The sequence below is a fragment of the Stigmatopora argus genome, chromosome 2 (assembly GCF_051989625.1).
Source record: "Stigmatopora argus isolate UIUO_Sarg chromosome 2, RoL_Sarg_1.0, whole genome shotgun sequence".
In the NCBI taxonomy this organism is placed as follows: domain Eukaryota; kingdom Metazoa; phylum Chordata; class Actinopteri; order Syngnathiformes; family Syngnathidae; genus Stigmatopora; species Stigmatopora argus.
Window position 1 is genome coordinate 21,578,907 of NC_135388.1, and position 20,293 is coordinate 21,599,199.

The 20,293-nt window shown below is 40.4% G+C and overlaps 2 protein-coding genes across 3 annotated transcripts in view; one reads left to right on the forward strand and one right to left on the reverse strand.

The window, feature by feature from the left end:
* The window catches only part of LOC144068451 (uncharacterized), a 28,402-nt gene extending 8,541 nt beyond the window's left edge, over positions 1–19,861 (forward strand). The window contains exons 1-13 of one of the 2 annotated variants that reach the window (XM_077593017.1): positions 1,800–1,863; positions 2,059–2,255; positions 6,205–6,342; positions 6,645–6,759; positions 7,598–7,784; positions 9,899–10,040; positions 10,846–11,001; positions 12,332–12,387; positions 14,347–14,522; positions 14,629–15,029; positions 15,965–16,058; positions 19,238–19,538; positions 19,616–19,861. In XM_077593017.1, the coding sequence (XP_077449143.1) occupies positions 2,155–2,255; positions 6,205–6,342; positions 6,645–6,759; positions 7,598–7,784; positions 9,899–10,040; positions 10,846–11,001; positions 12,332–12,387; positions 14,347–14,522; positions 14,629–15,029; positions 15,965–16,058; positions 19,238–19,538; positions 19,616–19,800 (2,052 nt within the window). In that variant the 5' untranslated portion in view covers positions 1,800–1,863; positions 2,059–2,154 and the 3' untranslated portion in view covers positions 19,801–19,861. Of the gene's footprint in view, positions 1–1,799; positions 1,864–2,058; positions 2,256–6,204; positions 6,343–6,644; positions 6,760–7,597; positions 7,785–9,898; positions 10,041–10,845; positions 11,002–12,331; positions 12,388–14,346; positions 14,523–14,628; positions 15,030–15,964; positions 16,059–19,237; positions 19,539–19,615 lie in introns of those variants that run through there. The other variant, XM_077593009.1, reaches the window with a different exon arrangement.
* On the reverse strand, positions 17,091–18,712 carry LOC144068000 (uncharacterized). The gene is made up of 2 exons (XM_077592160.1): positions 17,521–18,712; positions 17,091–17,420 (listed from the first exon to the last, which is right to left on the reverse strand). Exons 1-2 carry the CDS (start codon positions 17,527–17,529, stop codon positions 17,127–17,129), a joined length of 303 nt encoding a protein of 100 aa, XP_077448286.1. The 5' UTR covers positions 17,530–18,712; the 3' UTR covers positions 17,091–17,126.
* Positions 19,862–20,293: the final 432 nt, after the last annotated feature.

A 20,293-nucleotide genomic window follows, 5' to 3' on the forward strand; every position in this document is an offset into this window, starting at 1 on the left:
TCCACTTAGCACCTCATATGAGAGGCTACTAGGCTTCTCTGGTATGCAAAGGCCCTTCAACAGTCCGTAGGCCTCTGCACCTATTATAGACAGGAACACGGCGGTTTTTTTTCCTTCCTCCACTTCGTTGATGATCATCCATTGTTCAAAACGTTCCAAGTAAGATTCAAAATCTTCTTTAACTTCTTCGTATTCGCCGAGATTTCCCAGGAATCTGGCCATGATGCAGCGCCGCCGTTAGCTTAACACTCTTGCTAATGCTAGTCTGCAAAGTCACGTTACCTCCTTGTAACGCCTTAATCTCCTCGTCCGAAACTTTTAATCCCTACCGCCTGGAAAGCGATCCCATCCTCGTCGCCACTGTAATAACTTTGCAGATTATATAACTGTTAATATATCCATAACAGCAATAGACGGCGGAGCCAGGATTAACACACGTGTAGCTCTTTATTGCAAACCTCCAACACACACACTCACACAGAGACCGGACACACAACACTACTACGTCCGGGTTACGCTGTGCTACCCCACGGCTCCAGGTGGCGTGGTTAAACACACTTCCATAACCCGAGGCAACTATCATTATCAATATATTACAAAAATAACAAGGACTTGGAAATAAATTACAAAACCAAACCTGACCAGGAAGATATGGGGCAAACGAGGAACTTGAAGCATGGCATGGCAACTTAGCATGACGCAAACAAAGCAGACGATCTGACAAGGACTCACAAAAACACAGGGTTTTAATAGACAGACAGGGGTTGATTACAATATACACACACCTGATGACACAAGGGAAGGGAAACAATAGGCCAGGCAGGGGTGGCCAAGTCCGGTCCTCGAGAGTCCCTATCCAGTCTGTTTTTCATATCTCCCTCCTCTAGCACACCTGAATCAAATGACTCATCAGCAAGCTGTTGAGAACCTTGATACCGATCCCGATGATTTGATTCAGGTGTGTTAGTGGAGAGACGTGGAAAACAGACTGGATAGGGGCTCTCGAGGACCGGACTTGGCCACCCCTGCAATAGGTGAAATGCATACAATAGTCACACGAACAGCACACACAAGGGGATCGGACACACATCCATCCCAAAACCCCAACTACACGTAACAAAAACTATATATTGACTTCACTGGAATTGCGGTTGTACATTCTATATTGCATGTTACCTCAAGTTAACAATAAACTAAACTATGTCCAACTTTACGTCTTTTTGAGTCTATCCATTTTTGCTACCGAAACTCGTAGCTCGTATTTGTGTTTTTGCTGCTTTTCTGTCTTAATGATTTGGTAATTATTGATGATCCCATTGACTTTTATTTGCTTTGTACTTTGTGCTTTTTGCTTTTGCTTTGTTGTTCTGTGGCCTTTGACTGTACTGTCTAACTTATAACTATGCCTTTTCTTGCTACTGTCACAATGAAATTTCCCGAATACGGGATGAATAAAGTTATCCAATCCAATCCTATTGTATCTCTGTTACCCAAACCACAATCATCTTTGTATAAGTTAACGGATAGATAGAATTGAACAGTTTACTGTGAAATAACATGTTTACTGCCATGCTTTTTGAGTAACCAAAAAGAACGTTTCAATACGTGTCATTGCCTTCATCCGTGTCATAGCCTTCATCCGTGTCACGGCCCTGCATCCTTGTCATAGAGACTTCGCCCTGAAGATGTCTAAACGTGTCAGTCCAAAGCCTCTATGACAATTTTGGTTCGTACTGGGGGTTGTGGCAAGCAACAGACTGTGAGAGAACAACTGTTTGAGCTCTCCCCATCCTGCAGTCTGGTAGTAAACTTATTTCCTTCAAATTGGTCTCACTCTTTCTGTGCCTGCTCCTGAAGATATTGGTCAGCTGTTTTACAGACCCAACATTTACCAATACCAAAAATATAATATTGTTTGTCTATATATAGAAAAAACATTCTCAATGTTCAATAAGGAGAAAACAACCCACACCCAGAACATTATGCAAAAATGCTGTCGCAGCAGGTGTCAGTTATTTCACATATCTGTTAGTTAATCTCCAATACGTCTCTTTGTAGGTGGCATTCCATCACAGACAGAATGGCAGGAAAACCTGTGTTTTTCAATCACCCTATACATGTGCGGGGTGTTCAAGTTTTGTCAACCACGGTGTCATGGAAACAGACCACGACATTACTGGCTACGGCAGGTGGTGTCAATCTGAGGAACACACAATGGCAAACATCTTATGGAATGTTTCCCATATTTCTCTCAGGTACATTAGCAGAGGCTTACCAATTTTGATGCATTACATATATTTTGTATTCTTAATAAGAATACAAAAATCTGCCGATGTAAATAACTGGATATAGCATTTTTTCATTGTACACTGTATTTATTTATGTATTTGTATTGGACTAGAGCATAGCAACATAGAGCATTATAGTGGAGCATCACACAATGATTAAAAAGGAGGATGATTAAGATAAAAGTTACAGTGATGCAATGAGTGGATGTGTGTGGATATCAAAGCTTATCCAATTATTGCCAGCAAAATCAATTTTTATCCATCATTAAGTCATATTAACCAAAAAATTCTGACTTTTAAAAATAAATAAATATATGTTTATAAAAATGTATTCTAAAACGTACTTGTTTTAAAATAAATAATTTGGATAAAAAAGAGAAGGCACTGTTATGTAATAGCTATTTAACTACCGTATTTATCGGAGTATAACGTGCACCCGTGTATAACGCACACCCATAATTTGTGACTAAAAATTGGAATAATTTTTTTCACTTTTTCTCAGCTCACACCAAGGATTGCACCAGTACCGGTTACTGGCAAATGCTGAACACATGTCGCCATGACAAAACATTTATTCACAACATATGGCATGGAAACCTGGTAAAACAAGCTACCAGTATGAAAACAATTCTCAAATGGAATTTACAATTATTTTTATATTACGTATTATATTATATTTATTTACATATACATGTTCATGGGCGGCCCTGTGGAGCGAGTGGTTAGCGTGTCGGCCTCACAACTTTGGGGTCCTGGGTTAAAATCCAGGTCATGTCCATCTGTTCAGAAAGTCAAATGAGATTAGACAAAAAAACATAAAAAAACTCATCTCCTCTCATCTCATTTTCTGAACCGCTTTATCCTCATTAGGGTCGCAGGGGGTGCTGGAGCCTATCCCAGCTGACTCCGGGCCAGAGGTGGGGGACACCCTGAATTGGTGACCAGCCGATCGCAGGGCACAAGGAGACGGATAACCATGCACACTCACACCCATACCTATGGGGCAAATTAGCGTGTCCAATCAGCCTACCATGCATGTTTTTGGAATGTGGGAGGAAACCGGAGTACCCGGTGGAAACCCACACAGAACCCGGAGAAAACATGCAAACTCCACACAGGTGGATGTGACCTGGATTTGAACCCAGGACCCCAGAGTTGTTATGCCGACACGCCAACCACTCTGCCCACCGGGCCGCTCCTGGGAGAATCTAAATCAGAAAAACATTGTACACATACAGTGCCGTGAAAAAGTATTTTGCTCTCGTGTGTTCTGTGTTTTTTGCATATTTATTACACACAAAGGTTTCAGATCATTAAAACCCATTTTACACTGAGACAACCCAAGTAAATAAAAAATGCAGTGTCTAAATTATGATTTTTTATTTTATTTACCTAGGCAGAAAAAAAACACGTCTGCCCCTCTGTGAAAAAGTAATTGTCCCCTGAACCTAATAACGGCTTGTGCCACCTTTGGCAGGAAAAACTGAGCCAAGCCTTTACGATAATTTGCGATGAGTCTTTCACAATGCTTTGGAGGAATTTTGGCCCACTCTTCTGTGCAGAATTCTTTCAATTCTTCAATATTACAGGGTTTTCTAGCATGAACAGCCCGTTTCAGATCACTCCACAGCATTTCAATAGGTTTTAAATCCAGACTTCGACTTGGCAACTCCAAAACCTTAACCTTGTTTTCTTTAGCCATTCAGAGGTGGACTTGCTGGTGTGGTTTGGATTGTTTTCATGCTGCATGCTCCAAGAGCGCTGGAGTTTGAACGCACAAACTGAGGTCCGGACGCTCTCTTTCCAAATTTGCTGGTAGACAGCAGAATTAATTCTTCCATCAATTACATCAAGTCGTCCTGGTCCTGAGGTAGCAATGCATCCCCAGACCGTCACACTGCCACCTCCATGCTTCACTGTTGTTATAGTGTTCTTTTGATGGAATGCTGTGCCATTTTTTTGCCAAATGTAATGGCACACACACCTTCCAATAAGCTCACTTTTGACTCATCAGTCCACACAATGTTCTTCCAAATTGTGGAGGATCATCAAGATGTTTTTTGCCAAACGTAAGACGAGCCTTTATATTCTTTATGGACAGCAAGGGTTTTTGCCTTGGAACTCTGCCATGGATGCCACCTTTAACCAGTATTTTTCCAGGATCCAAGATGGCGGCACGCACGGGTGCAGCGGGTCTATGCTCTCCAGTTTGGTGTTTTGTTTTCTCAATCTTATCGTTATTTATTAACATCAGGGAGGCAAACCACCAATTTTGTTATACGCAGCTGTGTATGATGACAATAAAGGCTTTTGATTTGATTTGATAGTATCTTCATGAACATTGACCTTAACTGAGGCCAGCAAGGCCTGCAGTTCTTTCAATGTTTTTCTAGGTTGTTTTGTGACCTCCAGGATGAGTTGTCATCGCACTCCGGAGAAGGTTTGCTATAGTTTCCAGTTCTCTCCATTTGTGGATAATGGCCCTGACAGTGGTTTGCTGGAGCCCCAAAGACTTGGAAAGGACTTTGTAACCTTTTCCAGACTGATAGATGTCCATCACTTTTTTTCCCTTGAATTTTTCTGGATCGCGGCATGTTGCTCTGATCTTGTAGCCTACTTCACTTTTTCTGACACATTCTACTTAAGTGTTTTCTTGATTCAACACGTGGTTATCAGGTGTGGGTATTGCCTGTGAAATTGAACTCACCTTTCCTACAATTGTGATTAGTCAGTTATTTTGTGATTTAACAAAGAGGGACAATTACTTTTTCACAGCGGGCCAGACAAGTTTATATTTTTTTCTGCCATGGTAAATAAAATCAACATTTAGAAACTGCATTTTGGCTTTCCTTGGGTTGTCTCTGTTATCCGAAAATTGATTTGATGGTCTGAAACCTGTGTGTGTGTGATAAAAATGCAAAAAAACACATAAATCAGGAAGGGGCAAATACTTCTTCACGGCACAGTAAGAAAAGACTGATAAGTTAGCTATGCCAAAAAGGGCCGCCAGTGGACAATCACGCTAATAAATTGCTTGAGTTTGTTCAGAAAACATGCTGAATATTTGCAACATCTTATCTCATTTTCTTTTGCTCTTCCCAGGTATAAACAACAAACAGTACACTGTCATTAACAAACACTCATTAATTAATTTTCTAAACCGCTTATCCACAGAAGGGTTGCAAGGGGTGCTGGAGCCTATCCCAGCTGACTTTCGGGCACAAGACGGGGGACACCCTGAATCAGTGGCCAGCCAACCGCAGGGCATGTGGAGATAGACAACCATTCACGCTCACATTCATATTCCAGGGCAATTTAGAGTGTCCAAACGTCCTACCATGTATGTTTTTAGAAAGTGAGGCTGACGTCCCAACCACCCAGCCGCAGGGCTGCCCATTAACAAACATAAGCCACAAAAAGAATTGATGCTCATTCTGTCAGAAAATAAATGAGAAGCACTGTATTAGACCGACTCAAGAAAAGGTCCACATATCCAGTCAGTTAGGTCAATGTTTAATGTGATAGAGTAGTTAGCTGTAATTTAGCTCAGTCGTGGGAGTTTTGTGTTGCAAGTTCCATTTTTTCCAGTCATTGATTATTAATTAAATATGGGCATAAGGATAACATATAAAATGGCACTATGCTATTTGATGTATGTGAAGTACATATAAGTATTTATTTATCCAGTCAGTTAGGTCAATGTTTAATGTGATAGAGTAGTTAGCTGTAATTTAGCTCAGTCGTGGGAGTTTTGTGTTGCAAGTTCCATTTTTTCCAGTCATTGATTATTAATTAAATATGGGCATAAGGATAACATATAAAATGGCACAATGCTATTTGATGTATGTGAAGTACATATAAGTATTTATTTATCCAGTATACAATACAATAACAAAATAACAAAAATCATTTTTAGTAACACAGGTTGCTGCTGGCCACCTAACATCAATAATAAAACTGACTGGACAAGCCATGCTTATTTGGACCTCGGAACCCGATCAGACACTGAGTCCCTTAACAACTGTCCAGTAACAACGTCAGTGTCCTCCCTTCGGTAAATTACACAAGACTCATCACATGAATGCATGTAACACAAATTCAAACGTCTTCATTAAAATGTATGACAAAGTGAATTGTGAATGTACAGGTGATTCATTGTTAACAACTACAAACAAAACAAATTTTGAAGGGGAGCTTTGAATGTTATTTTTCTGGGTCAACCAAATTATTGATATTTGATTACAATTTTGTTCCTAAAGTAGCTAAGTAAAAATGTGGATGTACGCACAACAAACAGTCCCAGTGACACAACAGCTAATGCCCATATTTTGACTTTAATGACTATCCTTTATGCAGATTGCCCCAGAACTGTTTTTCAGAGATTCATCTTTTGGCGCATGATCCAGATGGAGATCAGGTCAAGTGCCACTTTTCTATAGGTGCCACAGTTTATAACATTTCTCTTGACGAGGTAATTCCAGAATTGTATATAAGTATCTATCCAATTCATCATAACAGCATAGCAATATATAGTCATACCTCTACTTACAAATGCCTCTAGGTACGAAAGTTTCAGGTTACAATTTTTTTAATATGCAAATGAGTGACTCGAGGCACAAAAAAGATCCAAGTGACGAAATCCCCCAAAAAGTAAATGCATTTCCTTATCCGTTATTTTATTTTGAATTCCCCTTATTAAGCGAATAAAAACCATACAAATGCAATGCAGTACATATTTTCGCACACACAAACACAGGGCACACATAAAAGTCTCAAATGTATTACAAAGCGGACGGCTTTTGGCTAGAACGGGCTCTTGTCACCATCTGGTTATTACGTCTCTCAGTATAACGGCCCCAGAGAGAACTATTTCAGTGGTGCATGGCACATTTTCATAAGCTTTATCTATTTTAAGACATTAATAAATAATTTCCTCATAATTTTCTCTCATTTATGTGTTTCCGCACATCTTTCATACAGAATTGGGACACTTTGACCAATTTAAAAGTGTTTAGTTGGTAGTTGTGTGACGACCGTGGAACGAATTAGAGAATTTACATATAAAGTACACCTACTTACGAAATGTTCAAGTTACAAAAAAAGTTCTGGGACCAATTAATTTCGTAAGTAGAGGTACGACTTTATTTTGAATTAGAAAAAAAATCATATTTTATTTGTAGGGTTTGGTGTACTAGCATCGCCAATTCACAACATCAGAAATTATCTGCACTCTATTTAAATTCAGAACATAAAAAAATCAATCAATAACATTTTTTTCACTGATTTTTGTTGTTTATGTGTTTCCCCAGACCACGTGTACACTCAAAAAGACAGGACACCTAAGTAGTGGTGTCTATGTATTGGAAATAATAATAATGGATTTCCCCACCCAAAGAATCAGTTTATCCAATGCACATGGAACATCGACATACTGGGAGACCTCTCATAACAATGTGTTACCTCTTTGTCAGATAAAACTGCAGTTCCTGCTAGAGAGTAAGTCATTTATTGCACTCTATTTGTAGTATTAAGAAGTATTTGCTTGTTGTTTTCAAAAACATGCATTTCTTATTTTTGCGTGATTACGAGAGCAAATAACATTGTTCAGAAAAAATTATAAATTTTCAGTTTTTGAATACACTGTATGTTGGAGTAAAGTGGTGGCCAGAAATAACAAATTTCAATTTGATTGTGTCTCTTGATCAAAACGACAAAGTCAAGGTCTGATTTAATGCCTTTCAATAAAACATCTGGAAGGTTGTGTAAGACAATGGGAACTAAATAATAAGCTGCAAGCTTATGCTTGTAGAAAGCATTTTTTTTTTAATCTGAAAATTATTCATCCCGTATTCAGGAAATTTCCTTGTGACAGAAGCAAGAAGGGGGGAATGCAGAAGAAAGAAAAAAACACAGTTACAAGTTAAACAGTACAGTCGCAAAGGCCGCAGAACAACAAAGCAAAAGCACAAAGTACAAAGCAAAGCAAAGTAAATGGGATCATTAAGAATCACCAAATCAAATCATTAAGACAGAAAAGCAGCAAAAACACAAAACGAACAAGAGTGGACGGAGCTACCGCTGGCTGCCACTTGAACGGCGCCATCTTGGTTGCGGTAGCAAAAACGGATACAGACTCATGGAAAAAGACGTTGCAAAGTTGGATAAAACTGGAACCATACACAGGAAGTCTTCCACAAGATGGAGAACTTCTGCAGACTGGGACCGAGGTAGAGAATATGCAGAGTCACTCTTCCAAGCTTAACCGCCCAGTGCCTCAGTAATCTGGAGCTGAAGACAACAGTAGCAGAGTAAAGGCCCTCGACTCCGTTTCCGGCCTGGCAAGTGCCGACAGCTCTTCCATCTTATCCCATGATGGAATGGTTGGTCTGAAGCGTTGCTTCTTCTCCCGGCACTTTTGTCCAGCTCCGAATTCCTAGCGGTATTGAGGTGTTGCTCCTTCTGCTGCGTATTGTAACAGCGTGTCCCATGTGTATGCATGGGTGAATGGTTCCAAAAAAGTGTAGCAGAAAGCAGAAAGAAGCCAGGCTAACAGAACAAATAAAGTTGTAAAAACATTAAAGTAAAAAGTATAAAGTACAAAGTAAAGTAAAAAGGAATGTATTAAGAAATATTAAAATGTAATTATAAAAAGATAGAAGGGCTGTAAAACACGAAAAACAAATAAGAGTGGACAGAGCTACTGCTACTGGCTTCCGCGTGACGGCGCCATCTTGGGGAAAAAAAGGGATTGAGGGATATAGTTTTAGTACTTCTTAATGCACAAGAAGCTAACATCCAACAAAGTCCCAAGTGATATAAAAAAGTCTATGATGGGATTGCTGAAACTTTGCATTGCAAAAACGTTTACTATTGCTGATTGGTCATTTTCCGGTCTAAATAAAACGGCATTCCTAAATGTTTGCAGGACTTGCTCAAACTAGTAGCTTGTTCATCTTCCGAAGGGGTGGCGAACAAGTTAGACACAAAGAGCAAACATTTTAAACTGTATAACTCAAAAAGACACACCACGCAGTGACCTCCCAAAACAGACAGACACAAAAACACAATTAAAAAATGTTTATTCATTCATTTTCTGAACGTCTTTATCTTTACTATGGTCACAGGGGTGCTGGAGCCTATCCCAGCTGACTTCGGGCCAGAGGTGGGGGACACCCTGAATCGGTGATCAGCCGATCGCACGGCATGAGGAGACAAACAACCATTCACGCACACACTCATACCTAGTGGCAATTTAGAGTGTGCAATCAGCCTGCCAAGCATGTTTTTGGAATGTGGGAGGAAACCGGAGTACCAGGAGAAAATCCACGCAGGTCCGAGGAGAACATGGAAACTCCACACCGACCTGGATTTGAACCCGGGACCCCAGAGCTGTGAGACCGACACTCAAACCACTCAAGCCGCCTTCAAACCATATTATTCACCATAACATTTTCTTCTCCTTTCTTTTAATTTGTTTTTAATGTGCCCTGATGAATTTGAGTGTCTTTTAAGAGAGAATAAAAATAAGAGAAACATGAAACAAGGCAGAGCCACTGTATATGTATACGATTGTATATTTTTGGGTCTCAGTTATTCTGTCTTTCTTTCAGTCCTCCCCCCATTGCCAAACTGTGAACTTGGTCACGTGCAACCAAAGTTCTTGGAACCAACCCCCAAACATGGTTATGTGCTTCATGCCGCAGTTGGTGACGAATTCATTCTTCAGGCCAAAGCACAGGCCCATCATTCTATGTTGGTCTGCTCTTTTATTATTACAGTAATACCTTGACATACGAGTGTCCCAACAGGTATTTGTTACCTTGTGAGTAGGTGGTGTATTAGAACAAATAAAAAATGTTTTTCCATTGTAATATCCTGGGTTTGGTGTTTTTTCAGAGGGTTGGAACGGATTAATTTGTATTTAGTTATTTTCTGTGGGAAAAAAATGACGAGTAAATTGACATATGAGCTTGGTCCCGGAACATATTAAGCTCGTATCTTAAGGTATTACTGTATTTGAAATTGCTAATATTTCCATCATTATATGAATATAACGATATCATATATGATATACAGCCCATGATACCTACAGAAACTATATACAGTAATCCCTCGAATATCGCGGCTTCAACTTTTGTGGCTTCACTACATCGCAGATTTTTGGGGGGGATTTTTTAAAAAAAGAAATTTATTTTTATAAGTTCATAAAAATGTGAAAATCCACGCTGAAACTCGCAAGCGGAAGCCACTCCCCTGCCATCCACTTGCTACTAGGACACAGCACTGAAGTTAAAAAAAAAAAAAAAAAATTAAAAGTTCATAAAAATGGGAAAATCCACGCTGAAACTCGCAAGTGAGAGCCACTCCCCTGTCATCTGTTTGCTACTAGGACTCAGAACTTTTTTAAAAAAATAGGGGTAACTCTACTTCGCAGTTTTTCATTCATGGCGGCCATGTCTGGTCTACATTAACTGCGATAATCGAGGGATTACTGTAGTAAGTGATCAAACAGAGAAAAGTTCCCAATATTTTGACTTCATGTTTTTTTCTGTGGAAGCATTTATGACTTTCAGGTCAGTGGCCCCCACGAGATGAAAAAAGAGTTCAATGATCACGAACATGGAAAAGCTGAACTGACCTTAACCTGGACACCACAATATAGTGATGCGTACAGAGTAGCACCAGTCTGCTTCACTGCAGAGACAAATGAATCGTGAGAGTTTAATGGTCTGGAATATACAGTTGTGGTCAAAGGTTAACATACACTTGTGAAGAACCTAATGTCCTGGCTCTCTTGAGTTTCCAGTTATTTCTACAACTCTGATTTTTCTCTGATACAGATACTTCTTTGTCACAAAAAACATTCATGAAGTTTGGTTCTGTTATGACTTTATTATGGGTTAACAGAAAAAGTGATAAAATCTGCTGGGTCAAAAATTTACATACAGCAACACGAATTAGCAATTTTGGTGACTTAGAAAGTTGTGTCAGTGAAATGACCTTCATAGCATGGCCTCTTAACTTCTTGTGAGTGATTGTGAGTGACTACAGCTGGTGACTTCTCTGAGGCCATTTAAATAGGGCTCATTGGATGCAAACGCCCACAAACGCTACAATGGGAAAGTCAAAGGAGCTCAGCATGGATCTGAAAAAGCAAATCCTTGACTTGAACAAGTCAGGAAAGTCACTTGGAGCCATTTCAAAGCAGCTGCAGGTCCCAAGAGCAACAGTGCGAACTATTGTTTGTAAGTATAAAGTGCATGGCACTGTTTTTTCACTGCCACGATCAGGAAGAAAACGCAAGCTATCACCTGTTGTTGAGAGAAAATTGGTCAGGAGGGTGAAGATTCAACCGAGAATCACCAAAAAGCTCTGCCAAGAATTAGAAGCTGCTGGAACACAGGTGTCAGTGTCCACAGTCAAGCGTGTTTTGCATCTCCATGGACTGAGAGGCTGCCGTGTAAGAAGGAAGCCCTTGCTCCAAAAGCGGCACCTTAAGGCTCGACTGACGTTTGCTGTTGATCACATGGACAAAGATAATACCTTCTGGAGGAAGGTTCTGTGGTCAGACGAAACAAAAATCGAGTTGTTTGGCCACAATGCACAGCAATATGTTTGGAGGAGAAAAGGTGAGGCCTTTAACCCCACCATGTCTACCGTCAAGCACGGTGATGGTAATATTATGCTGTGGGGCTGTTTCGCCGCCAATTGAATTGGTGCTTTACAGAGAGTAAATGGGATAATGAAGAAGGAGGATTACGGTATATTTTTGACCCAGCAGATTTGATCACTTTTTTCTGTTCACCCATAATAAAGTCATAAAAGAACCAAACTTCAGGGATGATTTTTGTGACAAAGAAGTATCTGTTCCAATCACTCTATCAGAGAAAAATCTGAGCTGTAGAAATAACTGGAAACTCAAGAGAGCCATGACATTATGTTCTTCACAAGTGTATGTAAACTCTTGACCACAACTGTAAATTTAATGCTTATTGTTGCTGATGTCTCTGAAACTAGTCGAATATTTCTGCTTTGTATTTCAGCCAATCAGAGATGAGGTGTGTTGTTGTCGTAGTGAGCAAACCACCATCCTTTCATGGTTTGTTAATTTATTTATTTAAAAATAAATTCTAGAAAAGATTGTAATTCAAACATTTAGGCTTAAAGGAGTAAGTAGCAATCTTTGTCTGTTGACTTTGGATGCAAGGCAGCGTACAACTTGGAATGATTAGTATGACTTTGTTAATTGCAAGGAGCATTGTTACAATCCACTATTCAAACTTTTATTCAATCGTGCAAGCAATTTAGTATATTCCTTTGTTTTTAATTTGGGAGAAAGCTGAAATCCCCAGAGAAAAAAATCGCAAACTCCACACAATCTCAGCCAGAGCTAAGAACCTGACCAAGGCCAGAATGCCTTGCCTAATTCATTCATTCAATAGAGTGTAGGAAATGGGGGTTCAGTTATTGTGTGGCTACCAGGTTGTACTGCAGTCTACATTTTGGCTCAAATTAGCTAAACACGATCATGAGCAAGAAGATGAGTGTTATTAAAAATGGATGGATTTAAATGTTGCTATAATACGGTATGCTTGATTGATGCTTGAGGTATGCTTGATATTCCCAAGGTAGGCCAAACAACAATTAATTTAATATGAAATTAGTGTCTAAATTTCAACATCACTCTCTGGAAAGAGCACAATTTCTGGCCCATTGTAATTTAAATTGTAATGAAAGTAAAACACCAATTCAATGTCATGTTGTCATAATACAGTCGTACTTCTACTTACAAAATTAATTCGTTCCAGAACTTTTGTTGCAACTTGAAAATTTCATAAGTAGAGGTGTACTTTATATGTAAATTCTCTAATTCGTTCCAGGGTCCTCACACAACTACCAACTAAACCCTTTAAAATTGGTCAGTGTCCCAATTTTGTATGAAAGATGTGAGGAAACAAAAAAGAGAGAAAATTATAAGGAAATGATTTATTAATGTCTTAAAATAAATAAAGTATATGAAAATGTGCCCTGCACCGCTGAAAAAGTTCCCTCCGTGGCCGTTATTATGGGAGACGTAATGCCGGTGTTTGTCCGCCAGATGGCGGTAATAGCCCATTCTAGCCGAACGCCATCCACTTTGTAGTACATTTTAGACTTTTACGTGTGTGGAAAATATGTGCCGCGTTGCATTTATACAGTTTTTAATCACGTAATAAGGGGAATTGCAATCATTAATCAGGGGAGCATTTAGTCGAGGAGGACAGGAATGAGAGATAATCTTGAAACATGGATAGTAGTTGTTGTGATACAGCCAATTGATTTGAATGAATGCTTTTATTGTCATTATATGAGATAGAATGAGAGCGATGAAATGAAAGCACAGTAGACGGTAGCGATGTTCTAAAGTGAGAATCAATGCATCCAATATTTTCAAAATAAAATTATAGATAGGGAAATGCATTTCTTTTTTGGGGATTTCGTAACTTGGGTCTTTTTCGTATGTTGAGTCACTCATTTGCATATAAAAAAAATTGTAACGTGAAAATTTCCTACCTAGAGACATTCGTAAGTAGAGGTATGAATGTACTTACCTTCTTAATAATACATAGTCCTTTAAGCCTAAATCCTAATCACATTTTATGTTTCCTTGTTTAGTTTAGTTTTATTTTTGAACTAAAAAATTAACTGAAAAACCAACTGTCCAATTTTCTCAATACATTTGAAGTGTAATTGATTGAAAACGTTACCATTTAATTGAGACATCTGCAAAGGATGAAGAGCATAGTGTTGGAAATGCAAATTACTGTAAGGTCCCTTTGAGGGGGTGATTTTCCCCACATTGAAGGTTTCAGCCTGAGGCCAAAGATACAAATATCTCCTTAATTGCCAAATGTAGCACAATACTCCAACAGCAACTCAGTATCCCTTAAATAGACAGATATACTGTATTGACCTGGTCTTGCCTTTATTATCACATTGAAATATATGGTGTTGCAGAGTACCTGTACATTTTCAGATGATATTTTGCCCATTTCCTGGTATTTTAATATGATGACAGGTAAAACGGCTGTAACATGCAGTGCCAACAAGATGATGATTACCATTGAAAGATCTACATTGTCCGATGTGGATGTAAACCAACTCTCGCTGAATGACCCATCATGCTTGGTCACCTATAATACTACTCACATAATGGCCTCTGTGTTGTTCAACAACTGTGGCACTACAGTTGAGGTACAAACATGTAGTCAATTTCCAAGTTCTCACTAATATCCTGTAGCAATTCATATAAATTATAACGCCTATGAAAGTTTCACACTTCCTTTTCTCTTCACAATAGGATAAAGAAAAGCATATTTTTTTCAAGAATCAGATCCAAACTTCACATGATCCGTCGAAAATTGTCTTCCGAAGTAAGATGTTGAAGGTTGGGTTCTCTTGCCAGTTCCCCAAAACAGCTACTCTCTCTTCAAATTATAATGTTGAGGAGTCTGACTACATTTTTAGTGATTCAAAATTTGACACCTTCAGCTATTCATTTGATGTTTACTCTGATGGCAACTTCTCAAGTAAGGTGCATCCCAGTGCTTTTCCAGTGCAAGTGGAGTTTCTTCAAAACATTTATTTGGGAATCAGGGCTGAATCAGATCTAGCAAATGTGAGTTTGTTCCTGGACTCATGTAAAGCCACCCCTGATGAGAACGCTGACAATGCTGACTTCTATGACCTTATCAAAGAGGGGTGAGTATGAATACAAAATGCTATTTCTAACACAAAAGTGACCATCTATTTAAACCACTGAAAACCCTCCAAAAATGCATTCTATTATACATGCTTGCAGCGGTTAGTGTTTAAGCCCCACTGTGGATACACGCCACATAATTTTGATTAGTTTCCCTTTATAGCATATTCTTTACATTTATTCATAATTTATTTCATTAATTATTGATATAGTTGATACTTTGATATGCAATTTACTGTTCCAATATACAAAAACAAGATCCAAGATCCAAGTTACAAAATCCCCCAAAACAAAGTAGTATTATTTTATTTCATTTTGAAATTGTCGCAGTAGCATTGCGTCCTGTTTGAGTTTGTCGAGTGTGGTTAAATGTTAAAGCAACTTTGCTCTTTATTTAAAATTTCTGGTGCGAATGAAAGCGGGCCCTAACCCACCTACCATCACTACGATATTCCAACCGATCCATCACAGACCTTTTAACCAATTACATTTCTGCTGGAACAAGGACTGCAATCAACTGATTGTATATTTAAGATACCAGATTGGTGGCAAGATTTCCTCTTATGCGTTGGAACGAAAACTTGCCCTCCCTGCAACCCTTTGTGGAATAGTTTGGACACCCTTGGTTTAGTTTTTTTTTTTTGGGAGGACGATGGAACGAATTAAAAAAAATATCTAAACAAAAAATACTGCTCTATTTACAAACAAGTCCTGGAACCAATTAAATGTGTAAGTAGAGATAGCACTGTAATCTGGCCCACTTTCTTCAATTTCTTTGGGTTTAGAGTTCAAAGATTAGCAGAACCTTAATGTGAACACAACTATAGGCCATCGTGGTAAAGCAGAAGATATTCAGGAAGTAATTATGAGTATACCCTAGTGTGCCCAACTTGATTCATTAACAGTATTAGTATACATGTTTTTTTTCTCACAGATGTGTAAAGGATCCGTCTTTAAGAGCTGAAATGGTTGATGCCTTGTTATACCACTTGGAGTTTCAAGCTTTCAAATTTGAAGACAGTGACCAGGTGACTGAACAGAATTTTGTCATTTAATTTTAACTTTATTTGTCAAAAGAGTGACTGATTCAATCACTGAGTTAAGGGAACTGATCCTCTGGTTCAGACAATAAGGTTTAGTGTTCTAGCCACCAAGAATTTATATAAAACTGTGGTCAGATGTGGAACAAAAACATTTTTTGTCATGATTTCCTCGGCTATGGAGCAAAGTGGGACCCAAGGCACAGGAAGCATACAAGAAACAGTGAGTGCTGGTGCACAAATGTAAGGTTTAATGGAAAAAACAACTACCAAATAAACAAAAAACTGGTAAAACTTAACAAAGAAACAAACTCATCGGGGAAGGACGAAGATGAGGGAGACGCACAACGACGAAAAGCTTACAACCAAACACAGAAAATAGTCGCACGCCGACGCACACATACACAGGGTTTAAATACACAGACTGGGGTTGACTACAATAACAAAAACTTAAGTCACACAAGGGAAGGAGAGCCAGAAAAGACAGCAGGTGAAACTCATATACAATCACACTAACAGGACACAAGGAAATACACTCAACCACCAAAAATGCCAGTACCCTTCCCTCAAGTGACAGATAGCAGATGTCCCAAAGAAAAATAGTCGTCACCAAGAAAAGGGAGCAAGGGGCCCGGAGGAGGAAAAAAAAAACTTTAATCAGGCGGCTTGGTAGCCAGTCAGGCGGTTGTCCCGGCCAGCCTGTGAGGAAGCCGCCGTCTGGCCGGTCCGGCGATCGTTCGGGAAGTCTCACGAGGAAGCGACCGGGTGCCGGCAGTCTCGGCAGGGACAACGGGTCTGCGGCCTCTGACTGTACTGTCTAACTTATAATTATGCCTTTTCTTGCTACTGTCACAATGAAATTTCCCTAATACGGGATGAATAAAGTTATCCAATCCAATCGTCGCAGATTGACTTACCCTGAATGGTTTTAAGAGGGACAACGGCGATGCCGCAGGTTTCATCTTTCTGAACGGTCTCCTAAACGGTCTCTGGAAGGACGATGGCGATCTCGCAGGTTGCCTCGACCGGGAAGCACAATGCCCCCCCCCTTCAGAGTCACCGCTGTTGGAGTCCCCCCTTCAGAGTCGCCGCCGTTGGAGTCCCCACCTTCAGTGTCGCCGGCGTCAGGGTCACCGACGAGCAGCAGGACGGGCACAGAGAAGTAGGGCGCAGGAACGGAAGCTTGAGAGGGACTAGCAGGAGCAGGATCCGCCAGTAGAGAGTGGCCAACAGGATCTGGCACTTGAGAGCGACCAGCAGGATCCGGCACTTGAGAGCAGCAAGCAGGATTCGGCTCTTGAGAGCAGCCAGCTGGATCCGGCACTTGAGAGTGGCTGCTAGGATCCGGCACTTGAGACCAGGCAGCAGGATACAGCGCTTGATAGCGGCTGCCAGGATCCGGCAGAGGAGAACGGGGCGCCGGCTCGGGAGCCCGGCCATTGACACTCACCTTGCACATCTTCCCGCATCATGTTGCACACTGCTGCCTCCTGGATTGACCTGGATTTGAACCCAGGACCACAGAGCTGTAAGGCCGATGCGCTTACCACTCGCGGCACCGGGCTGCCGTCAACCGAGTCCCATTCAAAAATAAAATGGTTATTTGTGGAGCTGGGAGGAGGCTGGAATGAATGTTCCGTGGAAGATTAACAAGAGGAAAACATAAGCGGGAAGGCAGGCCAAGGGGTGATGGCAGGTGGGTGACAGGCAGGCCACCGTCGGCGTTAATGCCGATGGCCTCCCGTCAACTCCTTGGGAGGAGACCGGTGGGCGATCCCACACGGGAGCCAGGGAGATCCTTCTGGGTCCATTATTGGTGCAAGTATTGTGTTGTGTTCAGCTGTGGAGCAGAATGGGACCAAAGGCGCAGGAAGGAGACAAAAAAGGGAGTGCCAGTGCACTGATCTTAAGGTTTAAAGTAAAAAACAACTACAAAATAACCTTACAAACATAACACTTGGAAAACTTAACAAAGACGCAAACTCAACAGAAAGGACGTCGACGAGGGAAATGCACAACCTCGAAAAGGCGACAAAAACAAAGACAGAAAATACTCGCACGCCGGTGCACACAAACATGGGGTTTAAATACAGATACAGGCATTACTGACAATAACAAACACCTGAATCACACAAGGGAGGAGAGCCAGAAAAGAAACTCAGATACAATCAAGCGGACAGGACACACAAGGAAACACACCCAACCACCAAAACCCGCACAAAACATGACAGTTTTCCCCTGTGTTGAGATTAATACCAGGATGTTATTGAATTGTGAGGAAAGAAAATATTACTGAGAGTGATCTTACCCAATGTGAAACACTAACTGCTCCTGAATGGTTTTAATTACGACCAATGTTCCCTCTATTTTTTTGTTTGTCTGGGCGGAAAGACAACCTCCCTGAGCACACTGAGTACCGGTGTGAGCACCATCATAATTGCTCGCTATGGGCACACACCAGTATCACTATAGTATGTCTACTACACATAATGATTTAGTAATAATCAAATGTAATGATTAATATTTATGAATGGGCGGCCCGGCGGATGAGTGGTTCACGCGTCAGCCTCACAGCTAAAGAAAAAAATAATAATAATAATAATTGGGATTTTATTTTGTGCGCTCCATACAATTTGCTGTGCGCAGAGAAGACGAGAGTAATGCACAATTGCGCACGCGCGCAGCTTAGAGGGAACATTGAATTACAACATACTGGTGAATTTAATAATCGGACATAGGCCCTGTCGTCATTATCACAACACAAAAGCCTACTTGCCATCACACGCAGAAACTGCGTGTGACGAAATTGATGTTTTGGTGGGCTGGCTAGCCACGGTGATCCCGGAGAGTGTGTTAAGAAATCGGATGTATCGCATATCCTTCGGATAGTGAGTAAATCCTGGCGACTGTAAGATAACGAATGACACCGAACTGGAGAGCTTAGAGCCGCTGCGTCAGTGCGCGCCGCCATCTTGCAAAATCTTGCAAAGTTCTTACAATGTGTTTTTACAAATTATTTTTTGTACATAAACGTCATTTTGAGATAATAGAAAAAAAAGTCACATAAAGCTCCTCAACTCATTTTAACATAGTCACATTTGTGGACCAAATTTACACAAGATAACGCGAAAGCAACAATTAAATATTCCATGCCTTTTGTCTGACAGGTCTACGTCACCTGCTCAGTCTTCATGTGCGACGTCAATGATCCCTTCTCCAGATGCGCCATGGGTTGTCTGGACAAGCGGTTCCGCCGACGCAGACAAGCAGCGAGCAAGCAGTTCTCCATCCAATCTCTAACTCAGGGTCCTTTTCAATTTGTCACTGAAGATTTTTCCAGGGCAGCTTTACAACACAACAATGGTTTAAGGAACATAGCAGATGTTCAGATGATCAAAACTGCTACGAGAAAGAAAACAGAGATGGACTGCAACGATGCACTGAAAAAGAATGAAACATTTATTCCAGGTGCATCATACGAGCAACATAATGTACATTATTACCAGTTTATTGTATCTTCTAACATCATTTGTGTCTTCTGACAGTTTTTTCAGAAATCCTTTTGAACGGACGACTAGAAATGAAGAAGATACTCAGTACCAGTTTTAGCACTGCCGTCTTGGGTAGTGTGTGCTCGCTGTCTGTGGTAGTGTTGGTTATTGTTATTACTTACCAGTGGTGGACCGTCAGGGCCTGCAAGGCCTTCTCTGCTGGCCTAAAAAATATCTGAATCACAGACTGATGTTAATTATATTTTGTCATGAATACTTATTAAATAATTCCAGATTGTCTGTCAGCTTCCTTTCATTGCTTTCCCCTGGTTGCTCTGCTTCCAGATGTGTGTTTTCATATTTAAGCATTTAACTAATCACATTTCACTGAAATGTGATTGGTTAAATGCTGAAATGATTTCAGCCATTATTGTTGCCAGGGTCAGAAATCTACCTGGAGGCCTTCACAATCAGTTCTGCGGACCCTATAGCATAAAATAAGTGTCGATAAAACTGTTGCTTGAACCAATCAGATTTCGAGTTGGCGACACCAAGGCCTTCTCGCAGGCGCAGCGAAACGTCAGCGTTTTTACAAACTATGATTGGCTAGTGATAAAATGTACTAGCCAGAGCCAGAAAACTGTATCTGTAGTAGTATAGTAAACTGTATCCGCGTTACCGCCTACTTTTGTGTCACCGCCTATTTTCTGTCATGTGATCTTGTTTCAATAA